The sequence below is a fragment of the Piliocolobus tephrosceles genome, chromosome 4 (assembly GCF_002776525.5).
Source record: "Piliocolobus tephrosceles isolate RC106 chromosome 4, ASM277652v3, whole genome shotgun sequence".
Taxonomy (NCBI): domain Eukaryota; kingdom Metazoa; phylum Chordata; class Mammalia; order Primates; family Cercopithecidae; genus Piliocolobus; species Piliocolobus tephrosceles.
Genome location: NC_045437.1, coordinates 73,615,431 through 73,640,671, shown reverse-complemented (window position 1 = coordinate 73,640,671; position 25,241 = coordinate 73,615,431). Strand labels below are relative to the sequence as shown.

The window sequence follows — 25,241 nt, the reverse complement described above, 5'->3', positions numbered from 1 at the left end:
GTTTTTAAACCTGCAGACTTACAGAAAGTTACACCAGCCTCACCCTTCCTACCTTTACCTGACAGTTGGTGTGTCAGTGTCCCCTAAGGGGCACTCAATGTCAGCACTGGTTATTTTTCACTAGAAAGACCAGGATACGGAGGGATCATAGAGGCCTCTGCTAATAAGCCCAGATGTGATAGGTGAAGGGATTGGCTTTTGCTGAGCAGATGGCAGAGTTGATCTACCATTTTCTTAGCTTTGCCAATGGACCACCAACATATATATATATATATATAACACACATATATATTGTGTGTGTGTGTGTGTGTGTGTGTGTATATATATATATAGAGAGAGAGCCTCATTCTGTTGCCCAGGCTGAAGTGCAGTGGTGTGATCTTGGTTCACTGCAACCTCTGCCTCCTGAGTTCAAGTGATTCTCCTGCCTCAGCCTCCAGAGTAGCTGGGATTACAGGCATGCACCACCACACCCAGCTAATTTTTTGTATTTTTAGTAGAGATCGGGTTTCACTATGTTGGACAGGCTGGTCTCGAACTCCTGGCCTTAAGTAATCCGCCCACCTCAGCTTCCCAAAGTATTGGGATTATAGGTATGAGCCACTGTGCCCAGCCAGCACCTAATACTCTTAATTGCACTCAGTACTCTCCCCTGTATTTGAGACTTTCCTGCCAATTCTTGTCATGTCATAATGGTTAGCAATAATATAGGGTCAAATTAATGACTGCTTTATAAGTTAGTTCATTAACTAGTTACCACTATATGGTTTGAATCTTTAAAGTAATAAGTTACTAATGAATTACTTGCTTAATTATACATTTTGATAACCGGCTGTGCTGGTGCCTTTGCCTGGCTTGATTCCATCTGAACCATTCATAACACAAGACATGTTTTCTTACACTTTAAAAACCTGGAAAGGAGAGTCAATAGGGGGATTGCATTTTCATACTAGGAATCCCCAATATCTGATAATTCTTCTAGTTACAAAGATCATGGTTATTTCTAGCTCATCCGACTTTATGTCTTAGTGTTGACATGAAATCTTTCCCCTAAAGCAAAAACACTTCCTGTTTTCAGTTTTTCAGCTGCAGAGGGATTGAGTACACGGTTGTTATCAAGAGCAAAGCCCAGAATCCAATTTAGAGACCTCCATTTCATTACGTTTTCAAATCCTCTAATCAAGCCTCTTTCTCTCACCCATATTTCCTCTCCCATATCTGTTTCTTTTCTCTTTGTGTAGTTTGTCTTAACAAATGAAGAAGAAAACTTTAAAATGCAAACAGAAAAATGGATGATAATCATTACAAATGACCCATCAGAACTGAAGCCATTCAACCTACTTATTTGAAGATACAAAGGTGTTTTTCTTTTCTGAAATACTTCACTGCACAGATAAGAGAGTATTCAGATATAATTTCATATGATTACCCTACAATAGGCGTTTCTTTCCACAACTCTCTTTTGGGTGCTTTTGAGCATATAAACAAACTGCCTATAAGTAAATTCTGTCCATCAAACTTTTGTTTTCCTTTCATGAAGATTCTACTTTGCAGACAAACTCTGGCAATGTTGCCTCCCAACTAAAATAGCAAGCAGCCAGGTGCAGCAGCCCATGCCTGTAATCCCAGCACTTTGGGAGGCTGAGGCCAGCAGATCACCTGAGATCAGGAGTTCAAGACCAGCCTGGCCAACAGAGTGAAACCTCCGTCTGCTAAAAATACAAAACTTGGCTGGGCACAGTGGCTTACACCTGTAATCCCAGCACTTTGGGAGGCTAAGGCAAGTGGATCATTTGAAGTCAGGAGTTCAAGACCAGCCTGACTAACCTGGTGAAACCCCATCTCTACTAAAAATACAAAAATTAGCCAGGCATGGTGACACATGCCTGTAATCCCAGCTACTTGGGAGGCTGAGGCAGGAGAACTGCTTGAGCCTGGGAGGCAGAGGTTGCAGCAAGCCGAGATCGTGGCACTGCACTTCAGTCTGGTTGACCAAGTGAGACCCTGTCTAAAAATAAATAAAAAAATAAATAATAATGATTTTAAAAATTAGTCAGGTGTGGTGGCACTGCCTGTAATCCCAGCTACTCAGGAGGCTGAGGCAGGAGAATTGCTTGAACCCAGGAGGCAGAGATTGCAGTGAGCTGAGATCGCACCCTACACTCCAGGCTGGGTGACAGAGCAAGGTTCCGTCTCAAACAAAATAAAATAGCAAGCAAGAAAAGTTTGAAATTGGAAGAAATCTGGAAAAATCTGTGTCACAAAAATTTGTTCTGAGTCAAACATGTTTTCTCCCTAAAGAAAAACTACATAGCAGATGAAGAAAAACTCATCTGGTAAAAGGCAAAATTAAATAAATATAGAAGCAGAAAGACTAAGTTGTTATTATGGACTGATTTTGCAGCCAAATTCACTCATGAATATTTTTAACTAATAGTGAAGAGAGGGCAATTCAGTGTGAGAAGACTGGTATAAAACTAACTTTTATCCATTACTGAATCCAATAGCAGAAGTTATCCTGAAATCCTTAGATGCTCTTTAGGGTTTGTGAACTCTTAGATATTTGCGTGGTATTTTTGTACCTATAGGGATTTTTTACTGGAAAACAATTTCCAGTTCCTGTCAGATTTTCGAAGAGGTCTAAGGGTCACCGTTCTAAGATTATTTAAAGAGGCTGGGTGCGGTGACTCACGCCTGTAATCCCAACACTATGGGAGGCCGAGGCTGGTGGATCACAAGGTCAGGAGATTGAGACTATCCTGGCTAACATGGTGAAACCCTGTTTCACTAAAAATACAAAAAATTAGCCGGGCATGGTGCCAGGCACCTGTAGTCCGAGCTACCCAGGAGGCTGAGGCATGAGAATGGCGTGAACCTGGGAGGTGGAGCTTGCAGTGAGCCAAGGTCACACCAATGTACTCCAGCCTGGGCGACAGAGCAAGACTCCGTCTCAATAAAAAAAAAAAAAAGATTATTTAAAGAATGTGGAAAGATTGCATATGGTTATATCAGTTAAAGCTTAGCATTCATAAGATCAAAGATGTGCATTTGAGGTATTTTTCTTTGGAAGAGTCAAGTCAGGCCTGTCTGGATAGTTGCAACAAAAACAGACAGAATAGCTAAGAATTGGATTTAGACAGGCCCGTTGTATGAAGTATGATAATACTCAGTGCTATATATATTTATCTCAGTGGCTTAACAAAATAAAAATCTATTTCTCGGCCGGGCGCGGTGGCTCAAGCCTGTAATCCCAGCACTTTGGGAGGCCGAGACGGGCGGATCACGAGGTCAGGAGATCAAGACCATCCTGGCTAACACGGTGAAACCCCGTCTCTACTAAAAAATACAAAAAATTAGCTGGGTGAGGTGGCGGGCGCCTGTAGTCCCAGCTACTCGGGAGGCTGAGGCAGGAGAATGGCGTAAACCCGGGAGGCGGAGCTTGCAGTGAGCTGAGATCTGGCCACTGCACTCCAGCCTGGGCTACAGAGCAAGACTCCGTCTCAAAAAAAAAAAAAAATCTATTTCTCATTCACACAAAGCCCAATGTGGATATGCATAGTCAATAGGCAGCCATCCATGTGGTCATTCAGGGATCCAGGCTTCTTGCATCCTATGGCTCTGTTTTCCTGTATGGCCTTGGAGTCCTCTGTTAAAGCCTCTGTGTCTAACAGACAGTAGATATGGGAAGAGAAAGAAAGTGTGGAGGATCACATGAAGGGTGGATATCACATCTACCCACATTCTTTCTGTGATAATTCAGTCATGTGACCAAGCCTAACTGTAAGAGAGGTTGTAAAGTGAGTTCTGATGAACATATAGCATTTCTGCCCTTCATTTAAGCAACAGTACCAGGGAGTAGTTGGAGGTAAAGAAGACATGCTGCTTTAGATACGAGAAGAAAGTCCCGTGTCATAGGCGGGTCAACATATTCCATAGATGACAGGCTGGAAGACAGTGGCAGAAGAGGCAGGAATAGAGGAGGTAGAAAAGGATCCAGAAGACTGGGTGCAGTGGCTTATGCCTATAATCCTAACACTTTGGGAAGCAGAGGTGGGTGGATCGCTTGAGCCCAGAAGTTTGAGACCAGCTTGGGCAACATTGTGAGACCCTGTCTCTACAATTTTTTTTCTTTTTTTTGAGACGGAGTCTCTCTCTGTTGCCCAGGCTGGAGTGCAATGGCATGATCTGCGCTTACTGCAACCTCTGCCTCCTGGGTTCAGGTGATTCTCCTGCCTCAGCTTCCCAAGCAGCTGGGATTACAAGTGCCTGCCACTACGCCTGGCAAATTTTTGTATTTTTAGTAGAGACAGGTTTTCACCATGCTGACTAGGCTGGTCTCCAACTTCCAACCTCAGGTGATCCACCTGCCTCGGCCTCCCAAAGTGCTGGGATTACAGGTGTGAGCCACTGCTTCTGGCCTATACATTTTTTAAAAAAAATTAGCCACAGGTGGCATGCACCTGTGGCCCCAAATACTTGGGAGGCTGAGGTGGGAGATCGCTTGACCCCAGGAAGTCGAAGCTGCAGTTAGCTGTCACTGCACTCTAGCCTGCACAATAGAACAAGACCCTGTCTCAAAAGAAGAAAAAAGAGAAGCATCTAGAAAATTAGATGGTGACAGTGACATAAAACCTATGAGCAAAAATGCTCAGAATTTTAGGCATGGAGGCAGGAGGAATTTGGGAAATCAGTTACTGGTTGTAGAAAGCAGAGCCCTAGTCACCTAATTGGTATTTAGAAAGACCTATACGTAGGAGTAAGAGATAAAAGTAGGGCCAGACAAGAACTAACTACAATGAAATAACCAAGATTGAGAAGATTACAGAGATGGATAATGGGGCAGAAGGGCAGATTGTCCAGACAATTTATGAGATGATTTGTTCACAACCAGAATGTCAGACAAGAGCTATTCAAATTCCTCTTGCCCAAGGTCAGGATTGGTCCTGGAGCAATGCAGCGCCTGCAGACAGGGGTGAGCTGTGAGAAGAGATGTGTGTGAATTAGATAAATCCTGACATGATCTATCCTCAAACATTAGGATTAGGGTGAGGATTAGGGCTGGGGTTACTACACTTCTCAGTGACAGACAACAACCTTAACTAACCCTAGCTTCCTCACACATGTCCTGGAATGAAACAATATAATTGAATTAGTGCAAATCCCTCAGCATACAAAGCAAATGTCCCAATAAGAGTACAGAGGACCCAGAATGGCATATTTGCTTAGAAGAGACAAAAATAAAAATAACAGTCAATACATGTGAGACACAGGTCTTAAGCTTTAAATATATCTAACCATTTAATGTGGACAATAACCTTTTGAAGATGGCACCTTTATCCTTCTGTAAAGGTACTGTAAATTATCCAAATTTTACAGATTAAAAACTAAGGAATGGAGACTTACAAGCAACTTGCTCAAGTAAGTGGGAGAGCTGGGATTCCAAGAGGATTGGCTGCAGACTCAATGACCTTAACCACTACACTATACTTCCTTTCTTAGAAAGTCAAATAGTTTCATATAAACTTTTACTCGCTTGACGGATATGCCAGTGAAGACACAACCTATAAATCTCCCCCAGAGATTTCATTTACCATTTTGTTTCCAGAAAGCTGCCCCATCCTTTTGGAACGTAGGCTAAGTAGTGGACAGTCCAAGAATAAGATGGGGACAGTTCACCAGGATGGCCATTCTCTCAAAGAATGTAAGCTTTTGTTCACCAACAAGCTTTGAAGTAAAGCATGTCACAAATGACCACAGAATGTCAGGGCTTAAGGACCACAGGAGCACCTGTCTTACTGCAGAGAGGCTAATGAGCTTGCAAAATATCCCTTAGGAACAAAAGCAAGTTTTCCTAACTTTCATGGTGAGGTGTAATGAAAAGTGCATTTTACTCAGCATGAGGGAGTCATGAAGGTTAAGAGCCAGAAACTTCTGATGGTGATAAAAGTAACTTCCTTAATTCTTGGGTTGCTAGAGGGACTTTTTTAAGAAAAGGGTTCAACCTCATACTTCATAGAATTTAGTTTCAATGAAATGAAGAATCCAATGTTTTATATAACTAATCAAGAATTATAGTCATCCATCCATCCATCCATCCATCCATCCATTGAAGCATTTATTCATTCATTTGCTAAAGTAGTCACTCATTCCAAAATACTTCCTGAGCCAAAACTTATGCAAAATCCTAGGTATTTGAAACACTTCCAATCAGTTGGGTTTTTTTTTTTTTTTCTGCCTAGTTTTCAGATGTTGTGAACAAGCCCAATGTATAGGGTCCCAGTATATTTCAATGAATTTCATATTAAATATGTTTCGGGAACCATAATAAGGCCATTAATTATGGCATAGTTTGAAGCTTTCATCTACTAATCCAAAGTAAAGAGTTCACTTAAAAGAATTTTCTAGCCAGGCACAGTGGCTCATGCCTGTAATCCCAGCACTTTGGGAGACCAAGGCTGGTAGATCACTTGAGGTCAGGAGTTTGAGACCAGCTTGGCCAACATGGTGAAACCCTGCCTCTATCAAAAATACAAAAATTAGCTAGGCATGGTGGCACACATGTAACCACAGCTACCTAGGAGGCTAAGGCAGGAGAATCGCCTGAACCCGGGAGGCGGAGATTGCAGTGAGGTGAGATTACACTACTGTACTCCAGCCTAGGTGACAGAGCAAGACTCTGTCTCAAAAAAAAAAAAAACAAAAAAAAAATTCTTTGTAGCTTTGAACCTTGGTTTTTGCTCCAAGATGTCTTTTATACACTACACGCTCAGTTTTAAGCCAAACAGGGAACAAGGCTCAGTCAACAGTAAACTGCCTTCAGTATCAAAGAAGTACTCAGATTTCTGCAAATTGTGTCTGTGAGAGTTGTAAGGTCCTTGCTGTCTTTGTAGAAATGTGTATCGTGACAAAAACATGTATTATGAGGATAGTGGAAAATGAATCTCTGTACCCTGCTTCCCTGCCAGGGCCAGTTAGTGTTGCCTGTGCAAACGCTGCAATTCCACCTCTACTTTAAATCATTCTACTTCAATGGCCCAGAGTTCTTCCAGCTCTAAGAAGTCCAAAATGATTTAGTTCAGCATTTGGCTCTGCACCACATGATAACATTATTTTCTGATGGTAACAAGAAAGAGGACTACTCAGGAAAGCAAATGAAGCCCAACATCAAGGTGCCAACATTCTGAATACATTTATTCATGTTTGTATTTGTGGATGGAAAATTTTTTCCATGCTACAAAGTTTTGTTAAAAACAAGTTGTTACAAATCAATAAATAACTGCTATAACTATTATCTATTGTAACAGAATAATAAATAGAAAATAAACAGATGCAACTACTTTGCTACATACAAGACTTTTTCCTGTTACAAAACTAATAAAAGTGCTGCCGCTTTTCTTTCTTTGAGTATTTTCCCTTGAGACACAATATTTTTATTGCACGTTGCTTTGTGCTTGTCTTACCAGTTTCAGGTTCGTAGCACATCAAAGAATTACAAACATTTCCATTTAGAACAATGATCCTACTAATCAGGTGCTTATTTTCTGCCATGTGTTCATTTACAGATTACAAACATAAAAGAAGCAAAGTACAAAAATTAATGCATATGTGTGTGTGTGTGCGCATGTGCACACACTCAAGGCTGGGAATACAGACTGGTATGAAAGGCTTTTAACTAGTTGTGCATCAAAATCATACACAATGGCCATTAAAAACTCACTTAGCTATCAGCATGTAAATCATTGGGTTGGTTATTCAAAGACCAGACAAACAGAATTCCCCAATACTGTTTCCATTTGGGTTTTCCAGCTCATATGGTTCCAGCTGACGATACTCAAAAGTCACACGATTTATGTGTTTTCCACTGGAGACCATGCGCACCACAGTGTTGTCACAGCCAACTTTCATTTGGGCTATAATGGATGGGAAAGATAAAAGTTTCCCAGCAGGTTAGAAACCACACAGTCATTTAAATGATGGGATCACTTAAACACAATGAAAGTAAGGAGACCTGTCTTCCTCTCAGGTACTCAAACCACGCATCTACTATCAGTTGAAATGTTTTTGTTTCATTTTTATTATAACTTATAATCAGTTACAGAATAGTGTAATTGAATTCAGTCTTTCTACTCGTGTGCAAGAACACTGTCAGAAAAATAAAACTAGCTGGAAAGAGGCAAGGTGTCTCCTCGGCCTTTTTTGCCTGCAAAGCCTGAGTGGTAAAGGCAGGCAAAGAAAATCAGTCTGGAGTGTGCACAGTTGCTTGGGTTCCGGGTTCGCAGTGGAAACAGTACTGCCCTCTAAGCATAGGTCGGAAATTTGCAGTGGCAATTTTTGGTTGTCACCATATCTAGGGTTGCAACAGGCATTTAGTGGGGCTAGAGGATAGAATGTACTGCGGGACATTGACGTAGACCAAAAACAAAAATCCCCTGTTTATCATTTTCTGAATTTAAACAAAAACTCTGTTTTATACATAAACAAAAAGATCATTTACATGGTATAGATATACACTGCACATACTAGTTTTTGTTCTATTATCCACTTACAACTTTTCTCTGGTTTTTTCTGTACCACTTATATGAAATGGCTTCTGATATCCTTGCTTTTCTCTTAACTCCAATCTTATTTGGCCGGGCGCGGTGGCTCATGCCTGTAATCCCAGCACTTTGGGAGGCCGAGGTGGGCAGATCAGGAGGTCAGGAGTGAGATCAGGCTGGCCAACATAGTGAAACCCTGTCTCTACTAAAAATACAAAAATTAGCCAGGCATGGTGGTGTGCCCCTGTAGTCCCAGCTACGCAGGAGGCTGAGGCAGGAGAATTGCTTGAACCTGGGAGGTGGAGGTTGTGGTGGGCCGAGATCACACCACTGTACCCCAGCCTGGGGAACAGAGTGAGATTCCATCTCAAACAAACAAAAAATAAATCCAGTCTTATTCATTATTTGTATAAGATCTGACAACTTTTATATCTCTTTTGTATGGGTTATATATGGAAACTCATATTATTTTCATTAAGAATTCCTTTCCTTTTATTTATGCAGCCTCAAGCTGGTTCCTGAGGCAAGATTTATCTGCCTACAATAATTGTTTCTTCTGTTTTAGTTTTCTCAATCTTCCTTTTCCTCACTTTGTCTCTATAAGATGTTTTTGAATTTTAAGAAATGCTATCATTGTCCTTGTGTAATGGGTACCACTCAAACACGTACCTGGATTTAAATAAAGTAAACAGGTCAACAGAGTTATTGAGATAAAAGTCAATTTGATGACGTAATAAATAAAAGCCCTATAATTATTTTAATATAAGTACCAGGGAGTCTAGTTAAGCTTCTACCAGGAGGTCCAAATTTATTTCTCTTTTCTTTTCCTTTCTTTTCTTTTTCAATTTTTTTTTTTTTTTTTTTTTTTTTTTTTTTTTGTGGCAGGGTCTTGCTCTAGTCATCCAGGCTGGAATGCAGTGATGCCATCTTGGCTCATTGCAACCTCTGCCTCCCAGGTTCAAGCGATTATTCTGCCTCAGCCTCCCCAGTAGCCGGGATTACAGTTGTGTGCCACCACACCAGGCTAATTTTTGAATTTGAGTAGAGACGAAGTTTCACCATGTTAGCCAGGCTGGTCTCGAACTCCTGACCTCGAGTGATCTGCCTGCTTCAGCCTCCCAAAGTGTTGGGATTACAGGTGTGAGCCACCACACCCAGCCAAATTTATTTTTCATTAAACAATTTGGAGGCCATTCTTGTTCTGATCTTACTCTGGACTTTAATCTTTATAACATGTCCTATTTTCTTTACTTGAGTATTATTTATTATTTTGAACTAATTCCTAACAAAATCCAATGTAAAGGGCAGGGTCCCTAATAGTTCAACACTGAACAACTCGGGAGGGGCTCATGGAAACATGATAAAGAAAGAAAAGAATTAAGGCAGCAGAACAGGGTCTGGAAGCAGGGAACATAAGGTAATTCGTGCTGAATCAAGGAAAAACACCAAGGCCTGGTGGCAGGGAAACTGAGACCAATTCGTGCTGAATCCCCAAAGCTGGAGCAAAAGGAAAACACCTGGGTCTCGGGGCCGAGAACCTAAGGCCAATTAATGCAAACTTCCTAAAGCTGAACCAAAAGGAAAAACTGCATCTCCCCCAAGCCCAAGTAGTGAAGGATCAAAGGCTAGTCTCCCTACAACTCTCCCCTTCCACCACATCCCACAAGGAAAGGGAGAGTGCCTTGGACTGGCCGTGGGCCAAGCATGGACTATCTCTTCATCTGCATAGGGTGCCAATTCACTTCAGCCTTTAGCCACAAACCAAATCCTTCATCCAGAAAAGGGGTAATTAATTGATAAGAACCTCAAAAGGCCGGGCGCAGTAGCTGATGCCTGTAATCCCAGCACTTTGGGAGACTGAGGCGGGCAGATCACCTGAGGTCAGGAGTTCGAGACCAGCCTGACCAACGTGGAGAAACCCCATCTCTACTAAAAATACAAAATTAGCCAGGCGTAGTGGCACATGCCTGTAATCCCAGCTACTTGGGAGGCCAAGGCAGGAGAATCGCTTGAACCCAAGAAGCAGAGGTTGCAGTGAGCCAAGATTGCACCATTGCACTCCAGCCTAGGCAACAAGAGTGAAATTCCATCTCAAAACAAAAGAAAGGAGTACTTGAAACCCAGAAAACTTTTGTAACCGGGTCCTTGAGCCACTTGCTAGAGTCCACTCCCACCCTGTGGAGTGCTTTCTCCCTTTAATAAATCCCTGCTTTGGCTACTTCATTCCTGTGTTTCATTCCTTTGTTACTTTGTGTGTTCTGTCCAATTCTTTGTTCAAAACACCAAGAACCTGGACAACTTACAATCAAGGCCCTCCTTCCAGTAATGGAATAAAGTCTGAAATGAACCAAACGGTGATATGATTAAAGCCTTAAAATGTCTTAAAAGTGGTTTCAGTTACCTAGGTAATATAGGCAAAAGTGGTTTTCCGGCTTTAGAATCAATCACCTTTTTTGCCAATTCAAGTTATATCACTCAAGCAGAAAAATTACTTTGGCTTCAATTATCTAAATTTTAAGGCCTGATTGTTCTTTAATCCTTGGCTTACCTTTTAACCCAGCTGAGGTATATCTCCTCAAAGGTGCTGTCCAGTCATGAGCAGGGAAGTAATTCAGTACCTTAGATCGTTCACCCAAAAGGCTAGAGAGGCCGAATGCACTGACAGTTTAAACCAGGGCTCAAGTGTCAATTAGCATTAGAGAATCCTCTAGTTTTCAGCAAAGTGGGATTTGAGAAATCTTTTGCCTTTACCTTGCTTGGAAAGCTTGCTTTGAGCCCACTCCTGCCTTAAATCTCATCTGAAACTTTTAGAATACAGTATATCTGGGGGAGGGTAGACTGCATATCAGGCTTTAGTGCTGACTTTTGTATAATCCATCCTCTGGTATCCTCGGGAGATTGGTTCCAAGATGCTCCCCATCCCACAGATACCAAAATCCACAGATGTTCAAGTCCCTTATGTAAATGGCTCCCTTTTACCTTTACCTATTTCCATGCAAACTACACACATCCTCCCATATACTTTAAATCATCTGTAGATTACCTATAATACCTAATACAATGTAAAAGCTATGTAAATAGTTGTTATACTCTATTTTTTTGTGTGTTTTTTTTTTTCCTGATTATTTCCTTTTTTATTTTATGGAGGTGTGGTCTGTTGACCAGGCTGGTCTTAAACTGTGGGGTTCAAGCGATCCTCCTGCCTCAGACTCCCAAAGTTCAGGAATTACACTGAATTTTTTTTTTTTTTTTTTTAGACAGAATCTCGCTCTGTTACCCAGGCTGGAGTGCAGTGGCACAATCTCAGCTCACTGTAACCACCACTGCCCTGGTTCAAGCAATTCTGCTGCTTCAGCCTCCTAAGTAACTGAGACTACAGGTGTGCACCACCATGCCTGGCTAATTTTTTTGTATTTTTAGTAGAGACAGGGTTTCACCATATTGGCCACGCTGGTCTCGAACTCCTGACCTCAGGTAATCCGGCCGCTTTGGCCTCCCCAAGTGCTGTGATTACAGGCGTGAGACACTGCACCCTGCCTACATTGAGTATTTTCTATTTGCAGTTGGTTGAATCCATGTATGGGGAACCCACAGTTAAGGACAGCTGACTCTATGTTAATTCTATTTTAGAAATGTTTTGTCCATCATCAACTCAGAGACAGAAAATACTAGTGGTGTGGCCTGGTTTTAATTATTACAGGTAACAGCTGATCAAGAGGACTGTCTGCTTTGCAGCATCATTGCCTAGCTGGTTAATAATCTGCAGTGACAGGAGAGGGAGGAGGCTACAGTAAAAATTAACCGAGATTAGAGACTGCTGTTCTTCTGTTTTGTCTTTTTTTTTTTTTTTTTTTTGAGATGGGGTCTCACTCTGTCACCCGGGCTGGAGTGCAGTGGCCAGACCACCTCGCCCAGCTTGTTTTTTGTATTTTTTAGTAGAGACGGGGTTTCACTGTGTTAGCCAGGATGGTCTCGATCTGACCTTGTGATCCGCCCGTCTCGGCCTCCCAAAGTGCTGGGATTACAGGCTTGAGCCACCGCGCCTGGCCTGTTTTGTCTCTTTAATGACAATCTAGGGCTCCTGTGTGGAAGTAAAGCTGTGGGAGTGACCTTTACAGTAATGTTTGATGACTCTTCTCCCCACCTCCCGCAGACTTCATTGAGTTGTTTGGTCATGAGGTCATGAAGTCCCATCCATCCTCACCTGACATGAGCATAATAAAGTGAAAATCCTCACTTGTCTCTGACATAGATCTGGTTCTATCTGGCATATGCTGTGCCAAATAAACCAGTCTTCTATTACTGGTGACCGCTTTTAGATTTCAGAATTTACCTCTGTGTTACACTGGCCTTTGAGAGGCTAGCTTAGCTGTTAAGAAGTTACAGACTTTTAGCAGTTCTAAGAATTTCTAATAAAGCTTATCACTTTGTTGTTTATTTACTATGAGTAACACACACACATACATACACATATATAAAAAACAGTTACTTCATTATTATCCTATCACTAATTGATGATACATCTACTATTTGAACCATGTGTTTCAGTTAGTAGATAAACTCTTTAGTCTCTAGAAAATGAAAGCAGGGACCCCCAAGAAAATGGAAAGAAAGCAGATTTTAAAAGCTTTGTCTTTTTCATAGTTTTACTTAAGGCCAACCTTTATCGCTTCATAGGTTTCTCTCCCAATGTCAGATGTTTTGGTAAAGATACTAATGTTATACATAGCCTCAAATCCTCATACTGGCTCAGTGTGAAAAATTGAAGGTTTTTTGGTGAAACTCGCCTTCCAATGTAGAAAATATTGGGGGATAGATTATTTTTTTTTAATCTTGATAAGCACATACATAATAATCAAAGAAATACCTCACCCGGGCCATGAAAGGGGTAGCAGAGATCAGCTAAAGGTATCATCTTGGAAGGGTCCAATCCAGTTCCTCCCAGCAGCTCCACAAAGTCTCCTATTCCCTCACAACCTGCTGAGGATTTCTAAGGGAATAAAGCAGCAGAGAAAGATACATTTAAACCGATTACAGAAGTCAAACCATTTGACCAACAGCAGGTCTATGAATTCACTCAATCAGCCCTCAACATCCTGGCAATACCATTTAATTTAACATCTGGGACTCCGGAAATTAAAAGACATTTAAAAGAGAAAAAATCATAAAAATTGCTTTTCTAAATCAGTTGAGTAATCATTTTTTTTAGAAATGTGTGTACATGTTTTTTTCATTTTTTTTTTAAGCTCAAGGACTGGAATGATAAAATGGAAATCTGTAAACTCCATATAAGATGTACGGAAATTGAACCAAAAAAATACTTTACTTTTCAAATCATTTGGACATACATACTGAATCACTCGAATTTCTTAATGCATGCAGTCACAGTTAAGCGAAGTCAAATACCTACATTTTATAAATAGGGCTTTCACATCCGTTTTTCCTTCACCTCATCTCTTCTTCTTTGTAAAGGAACTTTGTGTGCTATTGGAACACATCATTTCTACCAATAAGAATTTTGATTAATTATGAGTATATTAAAGAAATAATAAAACCCTGATTTGGGGCTCCAGTTAGCTACAGTTACCATGATCTTTCTCCTTTCAACTAAAACAAATTTATTTCAAGCTACTCAAAAGAATTCATTCTAAAGCTTTGTGTGGTCCACCATGATCACCTTCTCCTGCTTCCCTTCATTTTTTTTTTTTTTTTTTTTATTTTGTAGAGATGGGTCCTTGATATGTTGCCCAGGTCAGTCTTGAACTCCTAACCTCAAGGGATCCTCCTGCCTTGGACTCCCAAAATACTGGGATTACAGGCACAAGCCACCTCACTCAGTCTTTTCATCTTTTCCATACTGTCTTGTCCACAGCAATCCCCCTGCCTTACTTTCCAACACAAACAAAGCAACCACTCTCAGTCCCAAAAGTACTTTAAGCCCCCATCTCCCATGATCAGGGCAGTCTCAAAGTATGCCACCTGTGCAGCCACATAAATTCAGTGCCTAGAAGGGCTCTATGCTTGGTTTAATGCTCTGTTGCATTTTAATAAAATTGTAATAAGGGCTCTCACATTTTCATTTGTACTGGTCCCCACAATTTTGCCTGTGATCCTCTTCTTCATTGAAGTGTGCTCACTAAGAGATCTAGTGGTATGTGACAAGGTGCTCTGTACTTAACTAGATAGACCTTAACACATAGGAACCAAAATCTAAAATAGAGAACTTAAAACACACACACACACACATAAGCACACACATTCAGGCATTTAGAAGGGCACTGACAGGCATGGTGGCTCATGCCTGTAATTCTAGCACTTTGGGAGGCCAAGGCAGGTGGATCATTTGAGGTTAGGAGTTCGAGACCAGCCTGGCCAACATGGTGAAACCCCATCTCCACTAAAAATACAAAAATTAGCCAAGTGCGGTGGCACACCTGTAGTCCCAGCTACTCGAGAAGCTGAGGTAGGAGGATCAGTTGAACCTGGGAGGCAGAGGTTGCAGTGAGCCAAGATCACGTGCCACTGCACTCCAGCCTGGGCGACAGAGTAAGACTCTGTCTCAGGAAAAAAAAAAAAAAGAAAGGCATTGAAATACAACTGGAACTAAACAGCAAATTGGAAAATAACATAATGGCAACTGCTTCACTAATGAGCAGGGGTAGGTGGGGATATCTATTTTTAAAGGGCCTACATACTATGTGCTGGGTTTGATGCTTAGAGGCTTTATATATAATTGCATCAAATGATGAAATAGAGGTTTAATTAGCCCCACTGTATACAGGGCTGCATGTTCTTGTACTGAGAGTGGAATAAGCAATTTATCAGTAAAGGAAAAAAACCTTAATTGCCTTTCCCTTGAGCAGAGGACGTCCAGGAGGAACATCTCTTAAGACTAAATTTTCCACTTAGTTTTATAGGTTCCAAAATTCAGCAGGTGCTGTTACAGGGAAAAAGGAAGACTCAGGAGAGAGAAGTGGGAAATAAAGAGGCTAGAAAGAAATAGAAACTAAAGTGAGGGGGACAAAACAAAGAAACAAGAAAGTTAGGTGCACTTATTCCTTGCTGTTCAACGATTTTTCTCACTTCTTTGCAAACCTCTCAGCTTTTCTTACAATGTTACAAACTGAGTTATGTGGGGACCTCTGAAGTTCAGTTCCTCAACAGTGATTCCCTAAATTTCTTTGTTGAGGTTCTAAGCCACTACTATCTTTTGCCTAGCCACAATAATGTACCAAAAAAGTACTTAGCCAGGAGCAGTGGCTCATGCCTGTAATCCCAGCACTTTGGGAGGCCGAGGCGGGCGGATCACAAGGTCAGGAGTTCGAAATCAGCCTGGCCGATATGGTGAAACCCTGTCTCTACTAAAAATACAAAAAAAAAAAAAAACTAGCCGATTGTGGTGGCTCATGCTTGTAATCCCAGCTACTCGGGAGGCTGAGGCAGAAGAATTGCTTGAACCTGGGAGGTGGAGGTTGCAGTGAGTCGAGATTGCACCTCTGCACTCCAGCCTGGGTGACAGAGCAAGACTCCATCTCAAAAAATAAAAATAAAAAAAGGAAGTACTTATATTCCTTGTACCAAATGTAAGATCCTCACACCAATTCAATGTGCAAAATTGAAGGTTTTTTGGTTTTGGTTTTGTTTATTTTGGTGGAACTCATCTTCCAATACATAGAAATCTGGGAGGTTTAAGAAAATAATCCTGATAGATACATTAATAATAACTAAAGAAACATCTCACCAGGGCCATAGAAAGGGTGGCATGGCCCGACAGCCCATTCAGTGCATGGAAGACACAGTGACATTTTAGACAGCGTACATCAGATCATGTTGCTTTCCTCCCTGAACCTCTTCAGTGATTTACCACTGCACTTAAAATAAACTTAAACTCCCTAATGTGGCCTGCAGGGCTCACCACACTCTGGCCCTGCCCATCTCCCTGAAGCTGTCTTATGCCAATCCTCCTCTTCCTTCCATTTCTGGAATCCAGCAAGCCCATTCCTGCCTCTGAGCCTCTGTACTGTTCCCTCTGCTCCCTGTTCTCACAGCTGCTGGCTCCTTCTGATCTATCACTCAGGTCTCACTTCTCAAAAGGTTTCTTTCCTGACCACTTTATCACAAGTAGCCCCCTGCCTCTCCATCCACCCCCATGCTCCCAGTCACTGTCTACCACACTATTCTGCTGCATTTTCTGTATAGCACTTACCACCATTTGAAATACATGGCAGTTTTGCCTGTCTCATCCCACTTGAATGCACGGTCCCTGTGAGCAGGACCTTGTTTATTGCTAATTTCCAGCATCTACAATAGTGCCTGGCACATGCTAAGCACTCAAAAAATATTTTGTGAAGAAACAGATGCCTAAAACACTGTAGGCTCTAAATTGTTTGGGAGGAAACCCCAAGATTACCTCGATAGCCCCAATAACTAAAGTTCCCAGTCTGTGCTCACACCTTTCATCTTCTATATTTTACATCAAGAATGACATACAAATAATATCGAGCCAGTAAGACTGTACGAAAGATACCCAAAAGTGTCCTTATCAAAGGACTATTCTCCCACTAAGAAAAAAGCAGGCACTAGTCCATGAATTTAGGGCTTAAAGGAAATTGGATATACTCCTTTTTTCAGTCCTAGTTCTATTTATTTGGTTGTCACTAAAATCTGTCTGATTAGGAATTATGACTGCCTTTGATAGCAGCAAATACATGAGTTATCTTAACCTAGTCATATGAGAAAGTAAAAGGAAATGAGGATGACTCAGAGGGAAAATGCTGCCAGTGCAAGAAAATGCGGTCAAACTCAGCATGAATTTTAAGGTCCATATAGAAGTTTATTCGAAAATAAGTTTATAGGGATTATCTGCTAATATTTTTTAGGCAAAATGTATTGAGTCAAATGTCATGCCAAATACTTTTCAAAGCTTAACTGTATTTTGCAATCTAAAAATCCAATTTTGTATTTTATGCTGCAGTTAGCACTCCTTCACAACACAGTTCTGTCAATGAGATGCTTCCTTATGTCAAAAGAAAATTCCAATAATCAGAAAAACAGCTGTGTAGATGACTCACACTACGTTCTGCTAGGAGAGAATTTTTGTAAAAGAGGCAAGTACAAGAGAGTTCAATTGTAATTATATACCACAACTTTACCAATTGAAAACATTTCTTACATCACAAGGAAAGTATTCAAGTAGTCAGAAGGGGCACCTGAGTATGCAACTTGCCGCATAACTGAAATAGAAGAGGGGCTTAGTCAAAGCAGCTAGGGCAAACACGTGCGAGATTTAAGAGCTCATCAGAGCGACGTACTACGCCAATTTGCTAGTGTCCAGGTTTGCCCTGTATGATTGCTTCTGCTCTGATTAAAGCTGTGGCCTTATCAAATGGTTAGGAAACAAGTAAACAACTCACCTTTAACTGAAGACCATTTACGTGTCCCAGGGTGAGATCAGATATTTTGATCACCACAGGATAAATTATGGAGAAGCTGCAGTTTCGATGCTGGTGTGGAACTATCAGGGTGAACTTTCCATTTGGAGTCTGAGAAATGACATTGCAGGCTTTGTAGAAAGGAAAAAAAAAAAAGTCATGTTTCCATTACTTGGTTTGCTGGGTTTTTATAGACATTTATTGTATCTTATTCTAGGGCTCCTGTTCATGATCTAGGGCCTTCTGCCCAGGAAGAGAGCATATATACCACAAAAGCAATTTGGAGACAGAAAGGATTTGGGGAACAAAAACCATCAGTGACACGTGGATATTATCAGGAGGCCCTGGGCTGTGAGGGGGCTTCTAATGTTAATCTTAGGGGGTTACCTTGTTTATAACAACCAAAAGACATAACTCAGCACCCAAACAAATACTAGCTGGTATTAGTTCTAGGAGCACTTGAGTTAACTAGAGTTCAGCTTAAAGCTAGGAATGTGGAAAAATCAAGGCTTAATGGTGAGTCCAAAACTCAAACTCTATTTTTAAATAATAAAGTAAATAATTAATTTTAAGTATTTTTTCATTCTTATTTAGTTTCCTTTTTTAAAAAAAATTTTAAATTTTAATTAAAACTTTTTTATCTTTATTTTAAGACTGGGGGCCTAGGATGCAGCTCAGCAGCTTCACCATGGCCCCAGGCTTATTTTAAGTACTTTTCCTTTCTTTTTTTTTTTTTCTAAGGCGGCATCTTGCTCTGTCACCCTGGCTAGAATGCAGGGGCGCAATCTCAGCTCATTGCAACCTCCGCCTCCCGGGTTCAAGCGATTCTCCTGCCTCGGCCTCCTGAGTAGCTGGGATTACAGACATGTGCCACAATATCGGGTAATTTTTGTATTTTTAGTAGAGACAGGGTTTCACCACGTTGGCCAGGCTGGTCTCGAACTCCTGACCTCAAGTGATCCACCTGCCTCGGCCTCCCAAAGTGTGGGATTACAGGAGTGAGCCCCCGCACCAGGCCTATTTTAAGTATTTTTCTAATAGTGAGAAAATAGGCTGAGAAAAAAAATGAAAGACAGTAGTCTTAAGGCTGATAAATATTTGCTGCATGTTAAGTGATAAGTTAACTAAAAAGTGCATTTTTAATGTTTATTTTACTCCCAAGAACTTCTACAATTTTTTGTTTTATATCTCAAATCTAAATTTATAATACATTGGCCAGGAGTGGTGGCTCACGCCTGTAATCCCAGCACTTTGGGAGGCCGAGGCGGGTGGATCACGAGGTCAGGAGTTCATGACCAGCCTGGCCAAGATGGTGAAACACTGTCTCTACTAAAAACACAAAAATTAGCTGGGCGTGGTGATGGCGCCTGTAATCCCAGCTACTCGGGAGGCTGAGGCAGAGAATTGCTTGAACCTAGGAGGCAGAGATTGCAGTGAGCCGAGGTCACACCACTGCACTCCAGTTTGGGTGACAGAGCGAGACTCCACCTCAAATAAATAAATAAATAAATCTACAATACATTAATTAGTCTAGATATGAAACTAGAAGCATCAGAATTTGTACTTTTTTTTCTGATTACCGGATGAATCAACATTGATCAGAACAGATCAGAAACACCTCTTGCCTCCTTTTCATATTTTTAATTATACTTACTTTCAAAAAGAACTGAAATTCCTTGATGGTTCTAGGAAGTTTCTTTTTTTAATATACTTTTTAAAAAGTTTTAATACAGACAGTGTCTCACTTTGTGGGCTAGCCTGATCTTGAACTCCTGGGCTCAAGTGATCCTCCTGCCTTGGCCTGTAATCCTGCTAGGATTACAGGCATGAGCCACTACGCCCGGCCCAGGAGGTTTCTGATTTCTAACTAAACAAAATATAGGGGAAACTATTTTGTCTTCTAGAATTATTCTATTGCAGTCCTCAGGAACAGTCTTTTTGGGGGGCTTTTTCAAAAATTCTTTTGTTTTTTCAGAACTAGAAATCAAAAGATCAGTAGTACATTATTCTTTGGCAGATTAGGCCCCATCTTTCAGCCACATGAAATGTTAATATTAATTCTATTGTATGCAAAAATGAGTGATATGTGTTCCTTTTCTAATTTTTTTAACAGATTTTTCTCTTAATGGGGAAAAAACAATTAGCAGATGAGTAAACTCATTTTTTTTTTTTTTTTTTTGAGATGGAGTCTCACTCTGTCGCCCAAGCTGGAATGCAGTGGCATATCAGCTCATTGCAAGCTCTGCCTCCAGGGTTCACGCCATTCTCCTGCCTCAGCCTCCCGAGTAGCTGGGGACTACAGACGCCCACCACCACACCCGGCAATTTTTTGTATTTTTAGTAGAGACGGGATTTCACTGTGTTAGCCAGGATAGTCTCGATCTCCTGACCTCATGATCCACCTGCCTCGGCCTCCCAAAGTGCTGGGATTACAGGCGTGAGCCACCGCCTGAGTAAACTCATTTTTATAAAGATAATATGCTTTAGGCCGGGGCTGTTCAGTTGTGTAGCATAAGCTACATGTGTGTCCATCAGAAATGAACTAAATTAGAGTGGTGGGCTCAGAATCAGAAGGTAACATTGAGATGCTATAATCCAACCCTCTAGTCAGGGCATGATATCTGTCTACCACATTCAGGCACAGGCTGAAAGACATGGAGACTTTCAAGCCTGTGCCTGAATATCTCTAAGACTGCAACTTTATATCCGATCCCTCAAGCTTATCCTGGATTAGTGAAATGACTTGGAAGATTAAAGCTTATCACTAAATGCATCGTAGAACCTGAGGAGCTCAGAGCAAGACTTTGGAGAAAATATTGAAGTGTACTCACCATAAATTAGTATACTAGCTAACCTGGGAAATAAATTTAAAACTGTGATTTGATATTCATAATAAAGAATAGAAACTATCCTTTAGGTCATTTCTAATTACAAAAAAATTTCCATTCAAATCATTCCTCAGTTCAAATTTCTTTAAGTCTGTGCAATGATACTACTTTCAAAAAGCAGTCTGACTCCCAAGTTCTGCCTTTTGACTGAGAACACTTACGAAAGAGGTTGGGGTCTGTCTTTATGGTTAATGTGAATCCATTTCCTGGTTCACGGACTCGGAAGAAGATCATGGCCACATTCTGGGAAGATCTGATGCTCCTCCTGCTAAGACCAGTCTCACAGAAATCTATGTACCGCTCAGCTGTGGGGAGAGGATGATCCTGGGAACTGGGGAACTTCTCCCCCTTGAGAATCCAACCATCAAATACCTTTGAAAAAAAATACAGACATAGATGCTATCATTTCCATCAGCTCCTGAAGTCTGAAGAGAGTTGAAAAGGGGGAAAAAGTCATCCACCAATGGGCCTTCAGTCGTAAGTGAGAACTGACAGTCCACACTCTCTGCCTGCTTACTTTTCATTTGTATATATTGGACTGTGAGGGTTGTTTGCAAGTAATAGTATTAATTAATTTTTATAAGCCTTAAAGCTTCCAAAGTAAGTAAACTTCCTTATACTTTATCATTTCAACCACTTTGGTAAATAAAACCACAGCCAATGTACATTTTTACCTTGGTCATATTTTCTACCTCTCACCTTCAGAAGAATCCCACAAAAGCATAATTTGGGTTTCGTGCAGCTTCTCTCTCTCCTCTAGTCATTGAAATGTGAACAAAATATCTTGAAAATAGATAGCAAAATAAAAAACTGGAGCAGCATCTTTACCTGCTAATGGCTATATACACCCATTTTTCTCATTTTTTTTATATCATCACATATTATTTTAAAATGTCAAGAACTGCTTCAACAGCCAGGCAACGATGGCTGGTATACTACCTGGGACATTTTTCCTTCACTTGTTAAAGTTTACAGTTGAACAAAAGGTCAGAGTCTATTGACTTGACCCTCAAAATCACCACAGGTCTCCAGTTTAATGAGTCCAATCTAGTCCACATTAGCAAAATTACCAACAACCCAGCTACAAATTATTTCTAACGCATATGACAGATTCCAAAATAATCCTACTTTGGAGATGTTAATCATGATTATTTTAATTGGACAGTAGAGCTCCATCAGCCATCCCACTCTGCCCTGTTATACTTATGGAGTCTGACGACTGGAATCAGGGAGGCAGTGAGCTTGGAGGTCTTGTCCTCCCCTCCCACCTATCTCCATCTAGATGCCCCCTCGGCAGCCAGTCCCCTCCTGCTCCAAAATCGGGTCACCGGCGCACTGAAGACAGCCTCTGTGCGCCGAGCGTGGACCAGCAGGAGCGAGGCGGGATCAGATGTGAGACGTGTGGGGCGGGCCTTCTAACCAAGACGGCCTGCTTGGTGGACCGCAGCGCTCGAGCTTGTTGGTTTTTAATCATATTTCATCGGCCCCGGATTGCGTCGCAGCGTTCTGCGCTGCGAGTTCAAGTCTTTAGAAGTTCCCCGGGCCTCGAAAGCGCCTAGAAGGGAATGTAAACCATGGCAGCGTCCAGAGGCACCGACCGGAGCCCTACTGGATGTGTGTGGCACGAGGTCTTCGGGTAAGGGCGAGATTCTCGCCGTGTGGGGGTCCTCGAGCGCGCCTCTCCGAGTCGGGCACCAGCGAAGTGTCTAAGAATTGCCACCGGCTACCCACGCTCGGCAGCCCCGCGCTGGTTGCAATGCCCCAGCCCTTTCCAACCCTCCCGTGCCGCCCCCCAAGCCCCTTCCCCGGCTAGGCTGGCGGGCCATGGGCGCCTCACCTTCAGGAAGTCGCCGCCCTGACAGTCGATGGAGACCTGGTCGTAGTGGATGGTGATGAACTCCTCGGGCTCGCCGATGAAGAAGGCGGCGCAGTGCAGCTGCGGCCGGTCGGCGGTGAAGGTGAATTGGCCCTGGAGGCTCAGCATGTCCAGGCACCCTGGGGGAGGAGGGCACGGGGCAATAAGTGCCGGGCTGCAGCCGCCGCGGCGCCGGCCTCTGGCGGCCCCTCTCCGCGCGCCCCATTCCCGGGCTCTGTAGCGCCCAGCGCTCCGACTTCCAGCCTCGGCTGTTCTGGGTTCCCGCGCCCGCGGCGCGCCACCTCCTTCTCCTTCCGGAGCGCCTCCGCGGACCGATCCTTAGCGAGGGGGCCGCGCCCCTGGCGGTTCCGGCCAACCCCTTACCCGAGATGCCCGCGAGCCCCCTGCCCTCCGCACAGAGTCCCAGCTTCCCCGCGTCCCGGGCGCCCGCGAGCCGGGCAGCCTCGACTCACGCAGAGCGCGGCGGTACGGCTGCTCCCCAGCCAGCTCCCGCTTCAGGTTGGCGCTGAAGAGCAGGAAAGGATCGTAGTCCGCCGCTTCCCGCAGCTAGCAAGGAACATGGGTCAGTACGGAAAAGTTCAAGGGCTGGGGATAAAAAAGGGGGCCAGGAGCGGGGCACCCTCCCTGCCACTCAGCATAGCAAATAAAGAGAGAGGGGTAGTGTTTTCCCGTGTCGGGAGAAGATGGGAAGGTCTTAGACCCTCTCCATCAGGCCGGGGTATCCCCAGCGGCCAGAGGAAGGCAGGCAGGCAGTCTGGGATGCTCAGAGGCAAGGAGGGAGAACAGGATAGTGGAAACCAGGGGCAAGAGAGCATCCAGCAGAGTGGGAAGAAACAGCGAACCCCAAAAGGCTGCGAGCAGAGGCAGCCTGCCTGCCGCCTAGGGCTAACACGCAAGGAAGGTGAGATGGGTCAGTCCAGGGGCGTCTCACCTCTAGGTACCGGCTTTCCCCTCTTAGAGCCGTCAGGAAGATGAGAATGAAGTGACACTGAAGTTTGAAGTTGGGCGACATGCTGGCCTTGCCTCTGCAGCTGCTGTGCTCTGCTCCGGAGGTCCTGGGCTTTCCTTCCCACACCCTCGCGCAGACTGAGAGCTAGAAGCTGGTAGGGTCCCTTTGCTGGGTCTCTTTTATAGAGCAGTGGGGAGCGGAGGCTCTCTGCCCCTTAACTGATCAGAGCTCAGTAACCATGGGTTACCCTGTCTCATTGACAAAGTACGTGGCGATGACGAGGGTCCAGCTCTCAGCCACAAATTTTCAGCGTGGCCCAGCATTATTCACCAAGAATGATTTCAGTCACTACAACTTAGTGCACTAAAGTGTTGGAGAATGAGGCGGAGACAAAGAATAAGGGAGGGCATTTTGTTGACCTGCCAAATGCTACATTATACTTTTCTGTGGGCATTCAGGGAATTTTCCATTTTGCAAATCAAAGTGACAAAGTTACATACATGCATAAAATACCCAAACATATACAGCCTATATTTTGCAGCCTCATCACATAACCTTGGATGAAACCATGCTAGAAATTGTCAAAGAATTTAGTATTCATGCAATTACTCATGCCTCTCAGTAAGAAACTTGAGGCATTTTCAGCTTTAAAGAGAGGTGGAACAGAAGCAAAAGTATGATTTTGCAGAATATTGCAGTAATGCAATTATAAGCTTTCCTCCTGCCCCTTACTCTTTGCTTTATCCTGGTCCAGTTTCTTACAGGCATTTGTTTCATGGAAAACTAACTCTGGTGTCAGTGGACTTCTGGATTTTAGCTGAGCTCTGTCACTTGACCTGAATGTTTACATGATGTACACACTCCTAGACCAGGTAACTGTAGCCATGACCTTTGCATCCGTCTGAACCACTGGGAGATGAGATTAAGTCATTCCATTTCATGCATTCAAATACCTGGATTACTTTAACACTCTGGTAGAAAGAACTGCCAGGAAGCTTTATTGTAACTGCTCACCAGCAAATTTACAGGGCTAAAAAGATGACTTAGGGATCCAGAGATAAGTATAAGCTTATCTATGCTTATCAGGAGAGAAGAGAATTTCTTCTTTGTGTCCAAAATTGTGGGAAACATGAGGATGCTCCACTATTGGCTTTCCTACCCCTTTCCAGTCTCTGCACCAAGCATTGTTATTACAATTATTACAAATAGACCATAATACAGAGTTATAAAGGAAGGAATGGCTGTATTTTCCATTTTAAAATACTCAAAATTAAACAGTAATTATCCTGGCAGTGTCAGAACTTGATTATTTTCAAGTCAGGACAATTCTGAGCACTGGAGAGGTGGTCTTTTTGTTGGTTTAATCAGGAGGCCTTTCTGCCACAGTCCAACTTTGTAAGCAGTTCTCAGACCATAGACAGTGAGAGGGAAAAGAGTACCTAAAGCTCATGGACACTGACCACCATGTCCTTCTCATCCCAAGAGCTGTTTTGATGCCTGAAATTTAAAAAGGTTATAAAGAAACCTGAGAAGAATAAAAGAGGAGGAAAACAAACAAAT

The 25,241-nt window shown here is 42.5% G+C and overlaps 1 protein-coding gene across 1 annotated transcript; it reads right to left on the bottom strand.

Moving 5' to 3' along the window:
* Nucleotides 1-7,170: 7,170 nt before the first annotated feature.
* CRHBP (corticotropin releasing hormone binding protein) lies at nt 7,171-23,901 on the bottom strand. The gene is made up of 7 exons (XM_023215068.2): nt 23,664-23,901; nt 23,185-23,278; nt 22,694-22,851; nt 21,018-21,228; nt 17,951-18,099; nt 13,410-13,527; nt 7,171-7,910 (listed from the first exon to the last, which is right to left on the bottom strand). The coding sequence occupies exons 1-7, from the start codon at nt 23,742-23,744 to the stop codon at nt 7,753-7,755; spliced, it is 969 nt and encodes a 322-aa protein (XP_023070836.1). The 5' UTR covers nt 23,745-23,901; the 3' UTR covers nt 7,171-7,752.
* Between the last annotated feature and the right edge of the window lie 1,340 nt (nt 23,902-25,241).